The sequence below is a fragment of the Podarcis tiliguerta genome (assembly GCF_965153285.1).
Source record: "Podarcis tiliguerta genome assembly, chromosome: 11".
Lineage (NCBI taxonomy): Eukaryota > Metazoa > Chordata > Lepidosauria > Squamata > Lacertidae > Podarcis > Podarcis tiliguerta.
Genome location: NC_139544.1, coordinates 3,041,120 through 3,060,125, shown reverse-complemented (window position 1 = coordinate 3,060,125; position 19,006 = coordinate 3,041,120). Strand labels below are relative to the sequence as shown.

The 19,006-nt window shown below is 43.2% G+C and overlaps 1 protein-coding gene and 2 long non-coding RNA genes across 3 annotated transcripts in view; 2 read left to right on the top strand and 1 right to left on the bottom strand.

Annotated features, from left to right (window-relative positions):
• LOC310659795 overlaps positions 1 to 19,006 on the top strand; it is a 159,629-nt gene that overhangs the window by 122,896 nt on the left and 17,727 nt on the right. The gene's annotated exons all lie outside the window — the stretch shown is intronic.
• Positions 12,346 to 18,258, top strand: LOC310659776. The gene is made up of 2 exons (XR_014502992.1): positions 12,346 to 14,687; positions 14,933 to 18,258. It is a non-coding gene; the product is annotated as an uncharacterized lncRNA (long non-coding RNA).
• The window catches only part of OSTF1 (osteoclast stimulating factor 1), a 25,940-nt gene continuing 24,094 nt past the window's right edge, over positions 17,161 to 19,006 (bottom strand). Inside the window, exon 10 of the mRNA XM_083403534.1 lies at positions 17,161 to 18,764. Coding sequence (XP_083259660.1) covers positions 18,706 to 18,764 — 59 coding nt within the window. The 3' untranslated portion in view covers positions 17,161 to 18,705. The remainder of the gene's footprint in view (positions 18,765 to 19,006) is intronic.

Sequence of the window (19,006 nt, the reverse complement as noted above, 5' to 3'; positions counted from 1 at the left end):
TTCAGTGTCAACCTTCTGTGAATGTTAATCAGAAATGGAGTTGAAATCGCAAATGAAGACAGCTCTAAAGCCAGCGAGAGTACAGAAATTGTCACATTTTGACAAAGCTGTTCAGTGAAAAATGGCAAAGTTCTCTGAGATCAAAGTAAGAACTGATTGTTTCCCCACAAGCAAAAAAGCCTGCTTGTGTTTATAACTGCTTTACCCAGCACAAAAGACCTACGTGGGAGGCTGGGAGAAATTGCTGCATGTAGCTTCTTTACATTATTTGAAAACATTACAAACAGTTTTCACTCCATTCATCAAAACATGCTTTGGTAAACCATAGATTAGGATAGGTAGCCATCTTTTCTGTTGAGGGCTACATTTTCTTGGGGATTAACCTATCAAGGACACAATACTGACTGGAGCCAAAGTCTCTCCCCCCCCCCCCCACTTTTCTGCCACCCTTTCCTTCCTTTGCATTAAATTAAGCTAAGGGCCACATGCAGCCCTTACCCATGGCCCAGCCTTGCCAAAGACAATCACATATCTGTAACAAGAGCACCCATTGTGAAAAACCTACCTGTGATCATTTCATTGTACAATACACACATATATATTTCCTGCATACAAAGGCTTTCTGTGTGAGACTCTTCATACGCCGTGTGTGATGGGCCTTTACATATCAAGAACTTAATCCACACACGTGTGTGGTAATAGTAGACCAAACATATTCATTAATAAGGTGTATGCACTTTGGGGGTCATTAAAACATAAACTTTCCATGCTTTCAAACCTCATGGAAATGCAGCTGCCAATTTCCCAATGCAGGTTAGCAGATCATAGAATCATAGAGTTGGAGCAGATAGCATGGAGGAACTCCAGAACTGCTTATTTGAGAGCCGGCTTTACTTTTAGTCCTGTCCACCATGAAAACAGGTGGCTGCTGAGTGCATACAATCTGTGCTTGATTCTTTCCTAATCCAGCCAGAATACCAGAGCAGTTTGAGAAACTGTAAACTAACTGGATCTAATTTTTGTACTAGTAAGACATTCTGGAAATAGGAACTAGAAATTGATTTGACTGTAAACATACATGGAACCCAGAAATGTGTACTCAGGTCTTGCCTGCAGGCTTCCCGTAGGCATCTGGGAGGATAGGATGCCAGGTTAGAGGGGCCTTTGTCCTGATGCAGCAGAGCTTCTCTTATGATGACTTTTGTGAACATTAGGCCTCAGTCACATCAGTCACTGGGTAGCTGTACTATATTCCCTGGATCAAACTCAGGAGAAACATATGCTCTTCTCTCTCTCTCTCCCTCTCTCTCGTTCTCCCTCTCTTTTCTTTTTTGGTGAAGGGCTGTGTACAATGCTGATTAGTTGGACTGAGGGAGCCTGTCATGGGGGCGCTGGTCACACCCCCTCAAAAAACTGTGCCCAAGGCCATGCCCTCCCCCAGCACCTCTATTCTGTGCCACTGGCTCCAGGGATTAGGTGAGCCAAAACAGATTTGGGCATACCCTTGGTAACCCTTCTTTTTCCAGATCACAGAAGAAATACACTTGAAATCTGTGGACAGAATCATGACTTCCCTTCCCTTAGGCTTCTGTGTGTGCAGATATAAATCTTGTATATTTTTGGTGCTCATGACCAGGATAAAAGCTATCAACTAATAAGGCCTTAGGTTGCAGCGCCTGTCTTTCCTTGCAGTTCCCTCCTGCAGTTGTTACCAGCAGTTAAAATGTCATAATCACTCCCTGCTCTTGCACATCGGATTTAGGAGAGAGCAACTTCACTTTAATTCAAATAGGAAATGAGAGTCTAACAAATGCAATCAGTCAATCAGTCAATCAATCACAAACCAGCAGGCAAATAAGAATTTAGCTATTAGTATTAGTGTCAACGTCAACTAGTTCTCTCGTGTGTCGGGAGAGACAGCAGGTACCCCCTTTGCATTGCAAGTGGAGTGATTATTTCTCACCATTTAAGAGCTTATAAGTGTAACTAGGGATGCTTCATTTGTGGTCAGGAGCAGAAATCTGGCAAGCAAATATGATCAGTACAGCATTGTGTTTTGAGTCCAGAAATGATACATAAGTAATTGTTTTCTTTCATATGCAGTAGCTAGGTACTCCTCCTTGCTCCACCACTTAAGTCCTGCTTGCGCCCGATTTCAAGACCTTCTGCCTCTAGTTGCCATAAGCCAGTCTGTATAAGCCTTAGCCTCTCACCCAGACAGACAAGGCTGCACTTTACTGTATGCTTAATGCACTTCTTGATCCTTTGGGGGTAGAGAACCTGTGGCCCTCCCTATATTGTTGGAGCCACTCCCATCAGCCTCAGCCAGCCCATCCATTGGCCAGGGTGATAGGAGCTGTAGTCCAGCAACCTCTGGATGGCTGCTGTTTCCTCTTCCCTGCTTTGTCATCCATGCTGTGGTTACCTCCAGGATGTATTACCACAAGACTCTCTGTGTGGGGCTGCCCTTGAAGCTGACAGAAGCTGCAGCTGGTGCAAACTGCGAAGGCCTGGCTTCTGGCAGAGGCAGAATACAGTGGTACCTCGGGTTAAGTACTTAATTCGTTCTGGAGGTCCATTCTTAACCTGAAACTGTTCTTAACCTGAAGCACCACTTTAGCTAATGGGGCCTCCCGCTGCCGCCGTGCCGCCGGAGCACGATTTCTGTTCTCATCCTGAAGCAAAGTTCTTAACCCGAGGTACTATTTCTGGGTTAGCGGAGTCTGTAACCTGAAGCGTCTGTAACCCGAAGTACCACTGTAATGCCCTAAAGGAGGATACTTCTGCTTCTGCTGAAGGAACTGCGCTGACTGCCAGTTAGTAAGGTGCTGGTATTGAAAGCCATCCTTCAGAACAGGATGCCTGAAAAAACACTTCACCCCTTATGCGCCCAATCAATCACTGTGTTTTGCAGGAAAGGCTCTCCTGGTCTGTTCCCAATGATGCTAAAACGGGACTTTTCATGCGGCAGCAGCACCTGCCCTTTGCAATTCTCTCCCATTGTATATCAGACAGGTGCCATCTCTGTGTCTTTTAGCTGCTGGTAGAAGTACATCCTCTTTCAACAAGTCTTCTGAGTGGAGATTGGTATTCCAGGTGGCATCTGTATTGGATTTTGTATTGCTTTTATCGGTGTAATTTAAAAAAAAAAAGTTTATATATATTTTTTCTATTTGTTTTAAAATTGTTTTTATATATGCAATTGTTTTAACTGTGAGATGTTTGTGTGTGTAGACACACACACACATAAATACACACACACATACATATATTTGTTTATTACAGTATATATTATATTATATATTATATTATATTATATTATATTATATTATATTATATTATATTATATTATATTATATTATATTATATTATATTATTATATTGCAGACCACTCCAATCTCTGAGATTCCAGCAGTTCCAGGCATTTACCTAGAGTTCAGTTTCTTTGGAATGAGGGACAGTAGGGGCTGTGGTGTCTTTATGACATATGGTTTATTTAAACATGTATACAGCCTCACAGCCTTAACTCCCCAGAAGGTCTTGTTCCTCACAGCCTTGGACTCCAGCAGAAATCAAGCATGGCTCTCCCTCTCTAGCCACTGCCTGTTTCTCTCACACCCTCAGGCTCTGGCTTTTATCCTTCTCACTACCAGCCAGCTGAGGGAGGGGGCTCACCCATTAGCCCTCAAGCACAGAACAACTACCTTTCTTATACTAATGATGCATATTTAGGGCCATCACCAAGAAACTGTCCTGGCTTCTTCAACAATGGAATCCTCCATTAGATTGTAAGCCTGGCTGGATCCAGGAATTAGAATGGATTTGGGCATACAGCCTAACCCCCTGCCCCAATTCATAACAATATTGTAAATCACTTTGGGTTGCTTTACAGAAAGTGATTCATAAACAAACTACAAATTACAAGCCTTCATTATCTTTCCCCCCTTTTTTGGAGTGGGCTTTTGCTAATACATTTCTGATATATTTCCCAAAAGTTATTTCTGTGTGGTACAGAATGCACATAGAATGACAAAAAGGAACTCTTAAGCACTTAGATAACAGCAAAATCCTACTCACGTCTGCTCAGAAGTAAGTCCTCCTAAGAAAGTGTGTCTGCGATTGTAGTCTGACTACTCTTATTTTAAATACAGTATATCCCCTTATCCAGGCAAAATAAGAGATGTGATACCCTGAATGAAGCTCCACATTTTTTAAATTTAGTTTTTAATGTGCAGTGCTTCTTCTTGTGTGATTTTTAAACTTTTGACCTCCAGTGATTATCAGATGAGCACCTTATCAGTACTCATAAATGTAATTGTATTGCTTTTCATATTGCCTACAAAATCATGCATGGTAATGCTTGCACCTTTTTATCTGCACCAAAGAACAAACACTTCTAGAAATGTCTTTTAGTGAGAGAGATGATTTTGTGTCATTATAGATCTACGACACAGAAATCTCCAAGTATCTCTTAAAACTGTCTTTTTGCACAGAGCTGGAATGATGACGTATTCTCAAAATAATACATTTTATCAAGAAGAGAGGAACAATTTTACATTAAAAGAATAGCAATTCCTCTGTTGAAGAAGATAGCTCTCATTTTGCAGCCAGTGTGCATACTTCTTAAGGCTAAATGACATATGTAGCAATTCCTATGGACACTTTTTATAAGGAAAAGCAGCTCTGAGAGGAGGCAGTTTAGAATTAAAAGGGGAGATGGGGTGCATAGCCCCTCTCTCATCAATTCTCAGCTCTAGTTTACCCCTCACAGACCTGCATTTTCTTACAGCTTTGTTACACACAGTGTCACAGGGATGGCAAGGAAAGACCAGTGGCAAGTCAGGTGGCAAGTCATTATCCCTGGATAATGACGGGTGGAACAGACCTGCCTGCCGTGCCAGATTTTGCTATTTGTCAGTCTGTCCGGGAGATGTATTCTGCCACTACATTTTCCATTTGGTGTAGACAACCTGGAGCCAGAGAGCTCTTTCCCTACTTGCCAGGAATAAGTTTTATCATTCATATTGGTAGGTTATATTTTTATCATATAGTTTTAGTGTGTTGTTGCCTTACTCCCAAGTTCAAAGAATGATGCCAGTTAAGAACTGAAATAAAACAGGAATGTTCCATAGTATTGTGATGGCAGTGACCAAGGTCCAGGTGATCGCTGTAGTAGATATCAGCAGGAGCCTGGTTGTGGTTTCAGGATTCCAGCCACTTGTTGGCATGGGAAAGTGATACTTATTCCTCGTAGATATCTGGACAACCAAGGCACTTTTATTATTATCATTTTGGACTCAAAAATTGATTATATTTATACTGTCAAGGAACCCTGCATTAAAACAAGCTTGCATTGCAATCCTATGTATCTTTACTCAAAATTAAACTGCACTGAGTTCAGTGGGAATTGCTCCCAGTCCCAGGTAAGTGTGCTTGGGATTTCAGCCTTAACAGCAATTAAATTAAATGTGCAGAAGATAGACTGTAGTAGTCAGACTGCGTTAAGAGATTGCATAAATTGACGGCTTGAGTTGAGGCAAAATTCATTCCCTCTGCGTATTTAACTTTTTTTTTCCACCTGGCTTATTATTATGACAAAGGGATGATCTCCCAACCCCAAAAATCAATAAGAACTTTCTTACTGACATCAGTGAGGAAAAGATCAAGCCCAAATGCCACATTCAAATAAGCTTTACCCTTCACTGCAGCTGTGGTGTTGGGACAGCTGGCAGTACTTCCTTATTCTGAAATGTGAAGACAGATCAAAGACCGACCAATCCATCTTCAGCTTAGTTCACAGCACCATCGACAACTGTTTATTTGACCCCATTGGCCTAACTCTTCCAGGACCATGTGGAGAACAGCTGCTTCTGTGCCACACATTTGACACTGAGGGACGTTTCACGAGGAAGGGCCACTGCAGCAGCTGAAACTCAACACTGTCGGAAATTGACTTCCCAGGCAGCAAAATACCACTTGTTTTCTCCAGCAAAATATCTTATGTTCTTCCTTGTTTTTATATTAATATTATCAAAAAGTAATATTAGTGCGAAGTATCAAGGTGCAGAAAAGTCAATATTAAGCACATGTTTCTACACACCTTGTATTTTTCTCTCAAATATTCCCACCTGCAGGCCCATGCAGAGGGGAGGGTCAGCTGGGTACTCAAGCACCATCTCTGCGGGGCCATGGGTGCCCAGGCACCCACAAAAATTTCCGTGAGGAGGCTGGCTCTGGCAGGCCCTCCCCTGTCTGCATCGGGCTCTGGTGGGCCCTCCTGTTGCAGCAGCAGGCTCTGTCGGAGGCCATTGCAGCAGAGGGAGGGCCTGACAGAGCTCGTCCTAGCGTGTGACCCACAGGCATGTCACAGGCATGTGACATGATCTACAATGTTGGGTGGAACCCAGTGCGCCTGGCTGGGTACGCTTGCCCCAGGCCTCAGAGGGCTAAGCCCGCTGGGAACTCCTGTCCTGAGCCTGGTCACACCCACAACACTGAACCCTGGGAACTCGTGATTATCCTTCACAGAGATATAATTTCCTATACCCTTACAAACTCTAGCTCCCAGGATTCTTTGGAGGAAGCTATGTGCTTTAAACGTGTGGTGTGGATGTGACCCCCCCCCCAATACATGCACTTGGAGAAGGACTAATGCCTCTGGCTATAGGACATGTTGAAGCACATACTGTTCATTACCTTCCAGCTATTCTGAGTTAAGAAAGGATCTCTAGTTTTTAAAAGACAGACTGGGAAAGACTTCTGCCTGAGACCCTGGAAAATGGCTGTCATTTGGAATGGACAGATCCAGGCTAGACGAGCCAATGGTCGGATTCAGTATAAGTCAGCTTCATATAGATACCAGCACTGAAGAAAGGGAAGGGAGGGATAGGAGGAGAAGAAAGGAGCAGAAGGACTGGGGAAATGGGGGGGGGGGGCTGGGCTGAGAGGAAAAAGGGAGAGAGCAAGGGGGGGGGGGTGGAAGTGGAAATGGCAGCTTCCCTCCTTCCTGCCCCAGAAATCCCCACACCCTGCCTGTGTAATTTTATGAGCCCTCATCTTGCAGGCTTATCAGACGGTGCCCATCCAGAGTGCTGGATTTATAGTTCATTAACTGAAGTTGAGGATGGAGCAGGGCAGCCAATGCTGGTCTTCTTCCCATGATGTAGCTATACATCAATGCACTCTGCATTCATGGCTCAAGCCTGAAATCTCCTCTTTCTTGACAGACCTTGAGCTTCTGGCCATTATTTTTATATTTTGTTGCTCAGCCATGCATAAAAGAAGAGAAACTTTGTTAAAAAGAAGCCCTAGCGTCAGCAAGCTTTTCCCCAAGCTGGCCTTAGTGGCTAATAGAAAACTACCAGCCAGAAACTCAAACAATGGAGGAAAGAGACATTGACGCAACGTCTTGCAACTAACAGGAGTTAAAACCAGAGGTGTAAACTTCAACTTCCCTCATTATTTTTTTACCTTTTATTCTAAAATTTAGGAGACGGAACCCCCACCTCCACACACAGATGCAAAACAAGCTGGTTTCCCACACACAGTTAATTTGGGAAAACTCACCTGAATTGCCTTTGTTGATCCTGGGAAATAGCGCAGAATAAGGAGGTGATGAAGTGATGAACTGGGGCAGCAATAAAACCGCCAGCACATTTGCAAAGCTTAGCAGGGTCCAGTATGGTTTCAAAATGGATGGAAGACCACATGTTGAGGTTCCTGCATTGAAGGGGGTTAGACTAGATGACCCTTATAGTTACTTCCAACTCTACAATTCTATTATTCTAAAATTCTAATTGAACTGGACTCTACAACGCTATATATGTTTAGAATTTGACCTGACATATTTTTTAGCTTCCAACACTGCTCTTCATATTATACTTTTTACAAACTTCTGCATGGCATTTTCCTCATGAAGTCTATGGCGTTCTATTTGAATGGGCTGTGATGTTCCAAGCCAGCTTCCTGTATTGAGTGCCAATCTGTCTGAAATCTAGCAGCCCCACTTTTCCCCCTGGGCTCCTTTTCCCATCAGTTGATGTGAAAAATACTGCATATGAACCCAATTTATCCATCTTGCACAAGAAAGATGTAGTAGCAATGCTATAAATTCTGTCGGCATAGTTCTCAGCTGGTAAGGTGAATTGATTTTCCATTTGCCTGTCTTGGAGAGCTTATTTCCTTGAAAAGACACCAGTCTGGTTGCAACCATGGAAAGCAGTAAATAAGGTGGAGGGGCTTCTTTCATTCTTGTTATATGGCTGGATCCGTTTCTGTGACAAGATTCTTTTATATGTGTGTGCAGTGGGGAGAGTATACAGAGCTTAAATATTACACAGAGAGTTTGGATATTGCCAGCAGTGCAAAAGTATCTGCTATCTATTGAACTAAATTTGCAGAGTAACATCCTATGTTAGTCATACTCAGAGAAGACCCATTGTAATCAGTGAACAAGGAATGTCTGTTTATTGCAAGGGGCCCCAGGTTCCCCGAAGTAAAGTGTATGTAAGGTTATAATGGACCTTGCAGCCCCTGACAACAGAAGTAAGAATTTTAATAATTTCCTAAACCCTGAGTAACTTGCACACCACTCTGTCGGATCTTGCACTGCTCCTTTTCAAGAGCTTGCTGGAAGTTCAACAAGCATGAGGCAAACCACCATCACAATTTGCTTGCTGCATCACTATGGCTGCACTCCTGTATTCACTTACCTGGGAGTAAGCTCTATTGAACTCAATGGGGCTTACTTCTGAGCAGAATTTAATATAAAGCTGAAACCATATTGTACTATTTTAACATGCCACAGGAGTACAAATAGACAAAACTGAAATAAAACAACTTTTGCAGATTATCAAAAGGTGAGATTTAAATGTTGCTATTAGTGACCTCTAGTGTTTGGAACAAGACTCTCCAGACTACAACCAACATTAAGAACTATATTTTCCTATGTGTGATCGGAAATAAGGAATGCACTGACTTTGATACAAGTTGTTGGCTGTGGATGTAGAATTTTATGTGGATGTAGAATTTTATGTGCTGTTTTTTACTGACTGCTTCATTTGACTTTATTTTAATTGTATTTGTATATTGCATTGTATGATGCTACTATGCACTGCCTTGAAATGCCAGCATAACAGGTAGTAAATAAATAGCTTAATAGATAATAATAATAATAAAAACTCATGCAGTATAAAACCTTATAAAAATCTTGACTAGTTCAGTACTTAACTTGACAGTAGCAGTTGGGGCTGCCATATAGCTGGTAATGAGATTGCTTCCCTAAACGGCCTCGGTCCAGTAGACCTGAAGGAGCGTCTCCACCCCATCGTTCAGCCCGGACACTGAGGTCCAGCACCAAGGGCCTTCTCTTGGTGGTTCCCTCACTGTGAGAAGCAAAGTTACAGGGAGCCAGACAGAGGGCCTTCTCAGTAGTGGCACCTGTCCTGTGGAACGCCCTCCCATCAGATGTCAAGGAAATAAAGAGCTATCTTATCTTTAAAAGACATCTGAAAGCAGCCCTGCTTAGGGAAGCTTTTAATAGACTTTTTAAAATCGACTATTGTATTTTACTATTCTGCTTTGGAGTCACCCCTTGCCCACCTCCCTTGGTCTGTCCTCACCCCTTCACTGTGTCCCTGAGCTGCCTGCTGCCTGCGCTGGGGTGGGCATCCCCGCGGAAGCCAGGCCCTGCATGGGGGCACCTGTTTGGGCCCCCTCTGAATTTTGCACTCAGGGCCAAGGCCCGTGGGACTCCCCCACACTACACCATTGTGTTGCGGGAAGCAATTGTTAGCCTGCATTTTCCAGTGTACTTTCCTATCACTTTCATTACCTCAGAAAGACTGTTGCCTTTTAAAAAATCAGGCTTGTTGTGCAAGAGCTCCAAAACCACTTTAATTGTCCCAGCTGAATTTGCTGGTGTGCTGTTGAATCCCACCCACAAAATAGCAACATTCTGGAAGCATCCTGAGGTAAACTGTCAGGATCGTATCTGACATAGACCAGAGAGACCTATTTTGGAGGGAAAGTCTTCAAGGCCCCACAGAAAACCCCACTTCAGCTGAAGACCTGGAGGAACCACAATAGTCTCCAGCCTGAAGAAGCCCATTGGAAGGATGCCTCCCTTGGAATCCCTGAGAATCCCTTGGTCCCCCATGATCTCCCCCAGGCCTCTGGACTGAACGTGGCCGTGGGCATGACAAGACAGCCGGCGTTGCCAGAGCAGTGCCTGTTGGACTGTTGGGAGACGCTTTTGCTAGGGGTCTACTTGGGAAGAAGGGTCTAAAGAGGATGCAAGCTATGAGCCAGGACAGGAGGAGGCAAAGGAGGAGATGGCAGGAACTAGAGAAGCCTCCCTGTCTCCTTGAGGCCTTTGCTGAGTTAACAGCTCCGTTTTGACCTCATTCAGCTCCTGCCTCCAGCTGAGGTAGTGGCAGTGCCAGGGCCATAAAGTAGCTTTTCTATTTAAGGAATTGACAAAAGATGAGCTATATGCTGCTGTTTATCAGCGACCTCTAGTGGCTGAAAGAAGCATCTGCCAACTACCAAAATTAAGAATCATATTTTCCACAGAAAATATGTTAAACTAAAATGATAGAACTGAATAATGCTATTGACCAGAACACTAAAAGGCAATCATATATGTGACCACTCATCAAAATAATTACAGTCAAAGACCAGCTCGAAAAGGGACTGCTTTCACAAGAATAAAAGATACATTTAAAGCAATGTACAGCAACAGCTTAAAGATTAAAATCTAAGATAAGCGCATATACACATAAAGACCTAAAAATTTGGGCTGCCATACAAATTGGCCCTGACACCCTGGAGGCTGACTTTGACTGTTTTCCTAGCGAAAGAATGTGTTTCGGGGGGTGGTCTACGCCTGCAAATCTGCGTGCAGAATCTGGCGACCATCCAGGTCGTCTTGTGGTCTTTTGCCTAAGAGGAGAAAATTGAGTTTAGACTTATCCGGAAGGTCAGCAAGCCTCACCAGCTGGGGGTCAATGTTATCTCTAAAAAATAAATGTTTGGGGCCTCCTATTTCCCCTAATGGGCAGGCGCAAAGTCTCTGAGCATACGGGACTTTTCCAAATGCTCCTTCCAAAACCGGCGAGGGCAAGGCCCAGCTTCCGGCTAAAGGCCCTTCTCATGTTTATTGATAAGAGAAAATAGAGGTATTCTGCCAGGGCCGCAACATACCTCTCATTTTCTATGATTATACAATTGGGGGACCTCAAGCAGTCCTGTTGTCTCTCTGTGTCCATGATTTTTTGCCTGACCTATCCGTCAGGTGGAATATGTGAGGATAAGGGGGAGGCAGCTTTATGCGAGCCAGACGTAACCAGTTTCCAAAATAATGTCTGGTTTTTTGCTTTTGCTGCAATAATTAGTTCTGACCAGCACTTCCTATAAATGTTCTTTTGGTGGGTTATCAGGGTTATCACAACCCCCAGGCTGTGCCAACGCGCCACGGTCATTTGTTCCAGGAAACCAGGTCTTTGCCCGGAACATTCCTTGGGTGCCAGCCACAGTAGTGGGAGTCACTGGACCTCGCTCGTACCAGGTGGCACTCGAAGACGAACGCTTGTGGCGCCGGCACATAGACCAGCTTAGGCGCAGGGTTGGGGACTTGGACACTACCGTGGTGCCCCCAACTGCGCTCGTGGCTCCGGAAGAGACACTTACAGATGGTGAGGCTCCACCTCTCTCGCAAACTGCCAGCGTGGAGCCGAACCAAGCAACTTCAAAGGGTCTGCCAGACTTACCACAGGCTCAGACCACTCCACTTGCGGAGGCTCCACCCACAGCAGCGGATCCAGGGGACTTGGTTTCAACACCACCTAGGGTCGCACCACAGCCTCAGCAAGAATTGGGTGGCCCCCCGGACTTGGCTACCAGTCCCCGGCGGTCTGGCAGAGTTTCCAAGCGCCCAACTTATTTAAAGGACTATGTTGTTGGACATGTATCACTGTTGGTCTAAGTATGTAAAATGTAACTGATATGCTTTTGTGCCTAATTGAACCATTACGTGTAGTGCTGTATATAAGGAAACCATTACGATTGTAACTAATGCCTTATCTCAGTGGGGAGAGGTGTTATGTACTGAAGTTCTCACCCTGGGCCAGCAGGGGGATACTGTAGATAGTTATGCAAATGAAGGATCGAAAGTGACGTTCAGTGATTGGATAGTTTTAGAAAATGGCAACAGTTACATTGTTCTGGAGCTCTATATAAGCAGGCTGACTGAGCTCCTCAGCCCAGTTCTGTTCCAGCTTACAAATAAAGAGCTGCTTTGGAAGAATCGCTGTGTCATCTGATATGTTCGCCCACAACTTAACAGGCACCAGCATAATTTGAGTGTTGGTCCTTTGATAACCTTGGTTGTGTCTTCTAGGCCAGACACATCAGAAAACCCAATTTTATACCCGTATTTACATGCTAAACTGTAATCATCTGGCCCTATCCTTGCATTTAGGTCTATGTGACCACTCACACCTTTATTGTCAATCTATGCTCTCAAGGTGAAAGCTGTAAATTAAAGGTCATAATTCTAATATTGGGAGGTGGCAGCGCTTCTTAGTTCTGCTCTTGGTAACCTGTTATTTTTATAAAATAAAATAAAAAAGCAGATAAGCACTTCAGATACTGTACATTACAATTTAGTCCGTTTCCATTTCAGTGTATAGTGTTTTGCATTCCAGTTAGGAAATCTGTCTTTTTCACACTTTATTTTCAAGAAAACCATAGGTGCGGTGTCTAGCTGCTAGTGAATAACATGATTTGAGCTGGCTGATATGTTGGGCCACAGACTGGAGCTCAGTGCTCACAAGGCAGGTTCTGTGAGTTTGTCTGTTTAGGGAGACACTGCTCAACCTGCTGTGGCTGGGGTTGCACTGCCCAAAAGGATTAAGTTCCCAGTCTGGGGGGAGCACTCCTGGACCCAGTCTTGCTGTGGGAGGTCTGTGTGACCTCTGTGGCAAGCAGTATTTTCATCAGTTTAGACTTGTGCATCCACAGCAGCCTTTCCTGGACAAAGAGTCTCACTGCAGTTAATCATGTCCTGGTAACATTTAGGAATGACTTCTGTAATGCAGTGTACATGGGGCTGCCTTCAAAGTCTGTTCAGAAAATACAGTTGATCCTGACTGCAGCTGCTAGGTTGCTATCTGTGCCTGGTCACTTTGAAATGTTGCTGGTTGCTAAAGAACTGCTCCAGCTGACAGACCACTTCTGAGTGCCAGTCCAAATACTGGTGCCTCCCATTAAAGCGAGGATGGGAGACCTGTGCCCTCCGGTTGGTGCAGAGTTTCCGTCACCTCTGGCTGAGGAGAGCTGGCCTCCAACAGCATCCTTACGCCCTCAGGTTCTCCTTGAAGCCCTTTATGCTCTAAAGGAGCCCGAGCTTCCATTTCAACCTGCCTATGTATTGAGAGATCTTTTGAGGCTCTTCTGTAGGTGCCGCTAAAGTTAAGTTCACCGTATATGAACTTTCCTCTCCAGGGAATTTGTGTCACCAATATTGCTGTCCTTACAGTGCCAGGCAAAGATTTAAAAATAAAACAAAAGCCTAATTCTCTAAATGCATTCCTGTTTCACAACATTGCAATGCTTTTTGTATTTTATAATTTTTTTTAAGAAGTTCCTGGAAGCACTGCTGCAAAGTGTGTGTGTGATAAATCAACAACAGATGAGTGAAAAGGTATCGGCTGTAGGCGCTTACTATGCATTGCTTTTAAACTACCTTTAGCTGTCATGTTTCTGTACAGTTTTTAAAGCTGCCCATCTCCCCATTTAAGTAAACTACCTTGAGGCACATGTGTATGAATATATAAATTAATAAAAAAATAAAAACTAAAAAATACTACTCATGCAATATACACAATGGGACTGGCTTACGAGTATACAAGTTAATTTTTTTCCTTGCATTTTTTGCTGGCAGAAGAGAAAGAGCTGCTTGTGGGATTTTCTGCCTCTGATGCCAGAATAACCTGGCCAGCCTTTAGTATTATGCAACTTGGAGTGGGGATGCTATTTGCTCTTCTTCCTCAGTCAGCAAAATGTCTTGAACCAAACAGCTCAAGGAAAGAATGAAAACACCCCCCCCCTCCCCTGGAGCTGTTGTTCAGAACTGATTTACACCTATTTTTTTATGCCATGTCTCGTTGAACCCTCAGACTCTGTGTGGACATATTTTTTTACAGCAATGACTGGTATCTTTTAAAAATGGATAATTCTGTTTACAACAGTTTACTGTGTATTTATGTCAGTCAGTCAAACATTTCCATTGTATCCTACAATTAAATGTTTGCTGAGAAAGTGTAGAGATGAAAGGTGTTTCCCCCCAGGCAGCCCATAAGTGCCTAACTTGCAGGTTGGTTACTCTATAATAAATACTATATACTAAAACTGCATAATTTTGGTGTTAAACTTAAGTGCTGGGATTCCAGTGAAACAAGTGATGTGGTGCCAGCATTGCATGTCTACTTTTGCTGTAGTATAAACAAAGATAAACCATTATTGCTGTTTACTGTGACTTTTGGGGGTAATTTGCTGACTTGCTCATGTATTTGCTCCAGGTTCAGGTTCTTCACAGTCAAGCATTTGCATACAAGTTTAAATTTACTTCACAATGAAAGTGAAGTAAAAAAAAGGTGTAAGTGCTTTGGTGTTCTAATGCTAATACAGTGGTACCTCTAGATGCAAACGGGATCCGTTCCGGAGCCCCGTTCGCATCTAGAAGCAAACGTAACCCGTGTCTGTGTGCGCGGGTCACGGTTTGGCGCTTCTGCGCATGCGCGCGACGTAATTTTAAGCGTCTGCGCAAGCGGTGAAACCCGGAAGTAACACACTCCTTACTTCCGGGTTGCCGCGGAGCGCAACTCGAACACGCTCATCCCGAAGCACATTCAACCTGAGGTATGACTGTAAGACCAAGGAAGTAGAACAAGGCATGTGCAGCAGATCTGGAGGCAGACTTCTCTTTTATGGGATTGTGCAGGCATCCTCAAACTGGCTTGTTGGGCACTATGTGATTTGCTATTCCGCGTTATTCAAAATGGCAGAATGGGCCCTTCCTCATATTAATTCTCAATGCTGTCACAGAGCCTGGGTGTCTGGTGCTACTACTTTGGATACATGGGGTATATGAATTTGAATGTTCAAACATAAAAGTCCCAATCAAACTGGGAACCCTATGTCTGGGTTCTTGGACTTAAACCCTTTTGAATGTGGGCCTATGGGACTCACCTCCAAAGAAAGAAGCACAGGACTGAGCCACACGTTTCAATGAATGCAGCAAGAATTGCAGATCAGATGAATGTGATGCGGTAGTTCTGTTATTAGAATTCCCAGCATATTTTTCTGTTCAAAAAGCAGCCCTGGATTAGGACCATGGCGCAAGAGGAGGAGGGAACCCTTCCTCCCTGCACTGTTTTCCTGCCGAAAATCTGTTATTTTCCACGTCTGTATACTCATGCGTTTCCTAATGAACACACCATTGGTGACTTATGGTACTGCAATTACTTACTTGCTGTTGAGCTTGCATATTATTGACATGGTTATACCAACCTGCCAGGCTTTTTTATTTAAATGAAAGGGGAAATAAATAAATAAATCCATGCCTACTCTAGCTTTTCCAGACCCTACTTTGGGGTCCATTGCTATGCCATGTCTTCCAGGCAGAATGTAGATTCAAGGTCCTGGTATTAATATCCAATGCTTGGGACCAGGAAAACTAAAATTTTATCTAACTCCTTCGATATACAACAGATAACTGTGTTCTGCAAAAGAGGGGCCTTCTTTAGCTCCCATCTTATCTGGAGGCCCCATCTATAGGAAGTAGGAATTGGGCCTTGAGTGTGGCGGCAAACATGCTTTGGAATAGCCTCTTGCTGAACATCAGATACACACCATTTCAGTCATCTTTTCAGACCTTCCTCTTTCAACAAGCCTTTTTATTGGAGATTTCTTCATCTGTGTTCTCGGTAGTGGCACCCTGTGGAACGCCCTCCCACCAGATGTCAAAGAAATAAACAACTATTTGACTTTTAGAAGACATCTGAAGGCAGCCCTGCTTAGGGAAGCTTTTAATATTTGATGAATTATTGTATTTTAATATGTTGCTGGCAGCTACCCAGAGTGGCTGGGGAAACCCAGCCAGGTGGGCAGGGTATAAATAATATATGTTGTTGTTGTTGTTAGACTTGAAATTGTTTTATATATGAAATTGTGTGTGTGTATGTGTATTCTGAATTGATATGTTTAATAGGAAGTAAGTCACAAAGGTAAATAAATAACAAATTGCTTGTGAAGTCTTTCTAGTCTGGGCCACCATTTTTCAGTTGGATGCTTGTCAACAGTACCCTGAGTACTGAGTAAGTAATGAATACAGTTAAAGAGAAATTCAGCACAGATCACTGCCTAATATGAGGGTGATGCCCTATAATTGGGAGTGACACAACCATAACTTGGTCAATATCTATATTCCCAAATATAGGTTTTTGGGAAGAATGTCAAGGTGAAATGTTGACTGCATGTATCTCATCAGCCTTTGTTTTGTTTCGAATAACTTTTTAAAAGTAACAGATATTCATGGTAAAATAAATTATGTTGTGCAAATAAACTCATAATAAATATCCTTCAGGGGAGATCTGCTAGGTAATATGAAAAACTGACTGACTGCAATGAAATGAAATTGCTTGTATGCACTTCTTGCAGCTCAAAGTATTATCTTCAATATGCAGATAAGGCAGGAACATAAAATGAAAACCTCATAAAATCCAGAATACTAATCCAGGGGGCTGCGTCTGGAGCGGAAAGAGCCTTGTAAAATAAGCCAAAAAATGTAAGAACTTAATTACGTGTGCAAAAGAGGGGAAGAATTCATTTCAGTGCAGTGTGAATTTTCTGGTAGTCATAATTTAATGTGAAACAACAATTAAGCCCTGCAGTAAAGTTTGCATCAAAATTATAATGTAGGGATATTTTTTTAAAATGGATTTATGATTGCAAGTTCCTCACTCCCATTTCGTGGGCATCTTCACTGGTCTAACTATGCTGAGATTGCAGCTGTAATCTCCCAAGCATTAGTGCCATAAAGTCCTATTAATTCCAACCCAGGCAAAAGCTTGCATTCTCAAGGAGGAAATGCAATCTAAGTTTCAAAGCATTTAAAATATTTATTCAATATTATTTCTGAATATACTTTTGGTTTGTGGCATCCCACCAATAAATGATTTCAGAAACACACCAGCTCTTGAGGTGAAATACTTTAGGGCAGGGGGAACAGAAATGCACAAAAAGAGCAAGAATCTCTGGCAGAGAAGAGGAAGAACACCCCTGGCCTCCATGGGACAGATATGAACACAAAAGCACAATGAGTTAACGAATAAGTTCCTTGTCTATATAAATTCCCTGATTGGACTGGGTGGTAATCCTTCTGCGCACTTATCCTGCGCTGGATGGGGAACCTTGTGAATGAAGACTTGTGCACCATCTCTCGGGTCAGCTGCTGGGACTGTGCATGCAACAGAATGGTTGCTTGGGAGGGGAAGCATTCCACCTCCCATTTAACTGCTGGTTAACATGATTATGAAAGGGGTTATGGAGCTTTAATGCCTTCTGCCTTTAGAAGTGAGCCGTAAAGATTAATGGGCAAAGGAGCATCCTCTCCCACCCACTGAAATGCTTTTAAATCACACCCACCCACCCCACACACAGCAGGGACTTTATGAAGCTCATGTGAGGGGGGTCAGGTGAGAGAAATCCCTCCTGCACTCTCAGTCATTCCAGAGGAAAATAAGGCCATCCTTTGTTCTCTGAGTGATCATTACAGGAGTTGGGAATTGGGCTCAAATGGAACCAGAGTCTGATTTCTCCCTACAGTCATTCCAAGGGGAAATGGAGACATAAGCTTCCATTCACCCTCTAAGCAACCACTGGGCAGAGAGATTTGTTGCTTCCTGTGCTGGCTAATGCAGCAGGCCTTGCTCCTTTCTCTCACCCAGTATGCCTTTCTCTCACTCCCTGTTCCTGTGCAAGGCTAGAGTTGCACACAAATGCCATGGGTAATCCCAAGTGACCACAGAAAATGTGTATAACCAGAACCAGTTTGTGGGAAACTGGAATATCTCTTCAACTCCAGTCCCCTTAAGGGTATGTTCCTGATATAAAGTATTTTCATTCCATGACTCCAGTTTGGGCTCTCAGTGTATAAACATGCACGGAACCAACACCTATACACGTGTGTGTGTGTGTGTGTGTGTGCGCAAATAAAATACACATAAACATGCACACAGGTGAATATGTGTTGTAAGGAAAACCAACCACTCTTCTACCTGATATATTTCTTTCTGCAAAAGTAAAATAAAACTAGCATGGTGCAGCATTAAAGATGGCAATTAGTCCTGCAAAAAACCCAATGTCTGCAGAGATATATTAACACTTCTTCTTAAGGGCAAAGTCCAGTGTATAATGGGAAAAGCCATCAAACATATTCTCACCTAGCCAATTTAGAGAATAGCCAACTAGAGAATTTTGGGCCTTAAGTACTGGGAAGGGGCATATTTTGACCTTGTGGAGGGGATAGCTATGATGTTACATTGCTATGTATATGAGAAAAGTACACTTTTTGTAGTCAGAGGAAGAATTTGAGAAAGGTGGAGGCACAAAAAGCTGAACATTTTTAGACAGTATTAAGGCAGTTCAATCGGAGTCTTCATCATCAAGGTATTCATCTGCATTGCTTAAGGTTCGCATTATGTCTAGAAGAAAGAGCAACAAACATTTTTAAAATGTAAATTTAGGGTGCAACCCAACAGCTAAGCCAGAGGAATAAGAAGCAGTTGCAGTCCCAATACGCAGAAGGTGTTCCAATGGCTGTGGTGGAGGAAAGGGGCATGTTGGGGTGGCCAAGAGCAAAAACAGTTGACTTCCCCTCCTCGTTGGTGTGAATGGGAAGGTCAATTTACAACATGGAAAAGGGCAGGAGTGTGGCTGGGTAGAG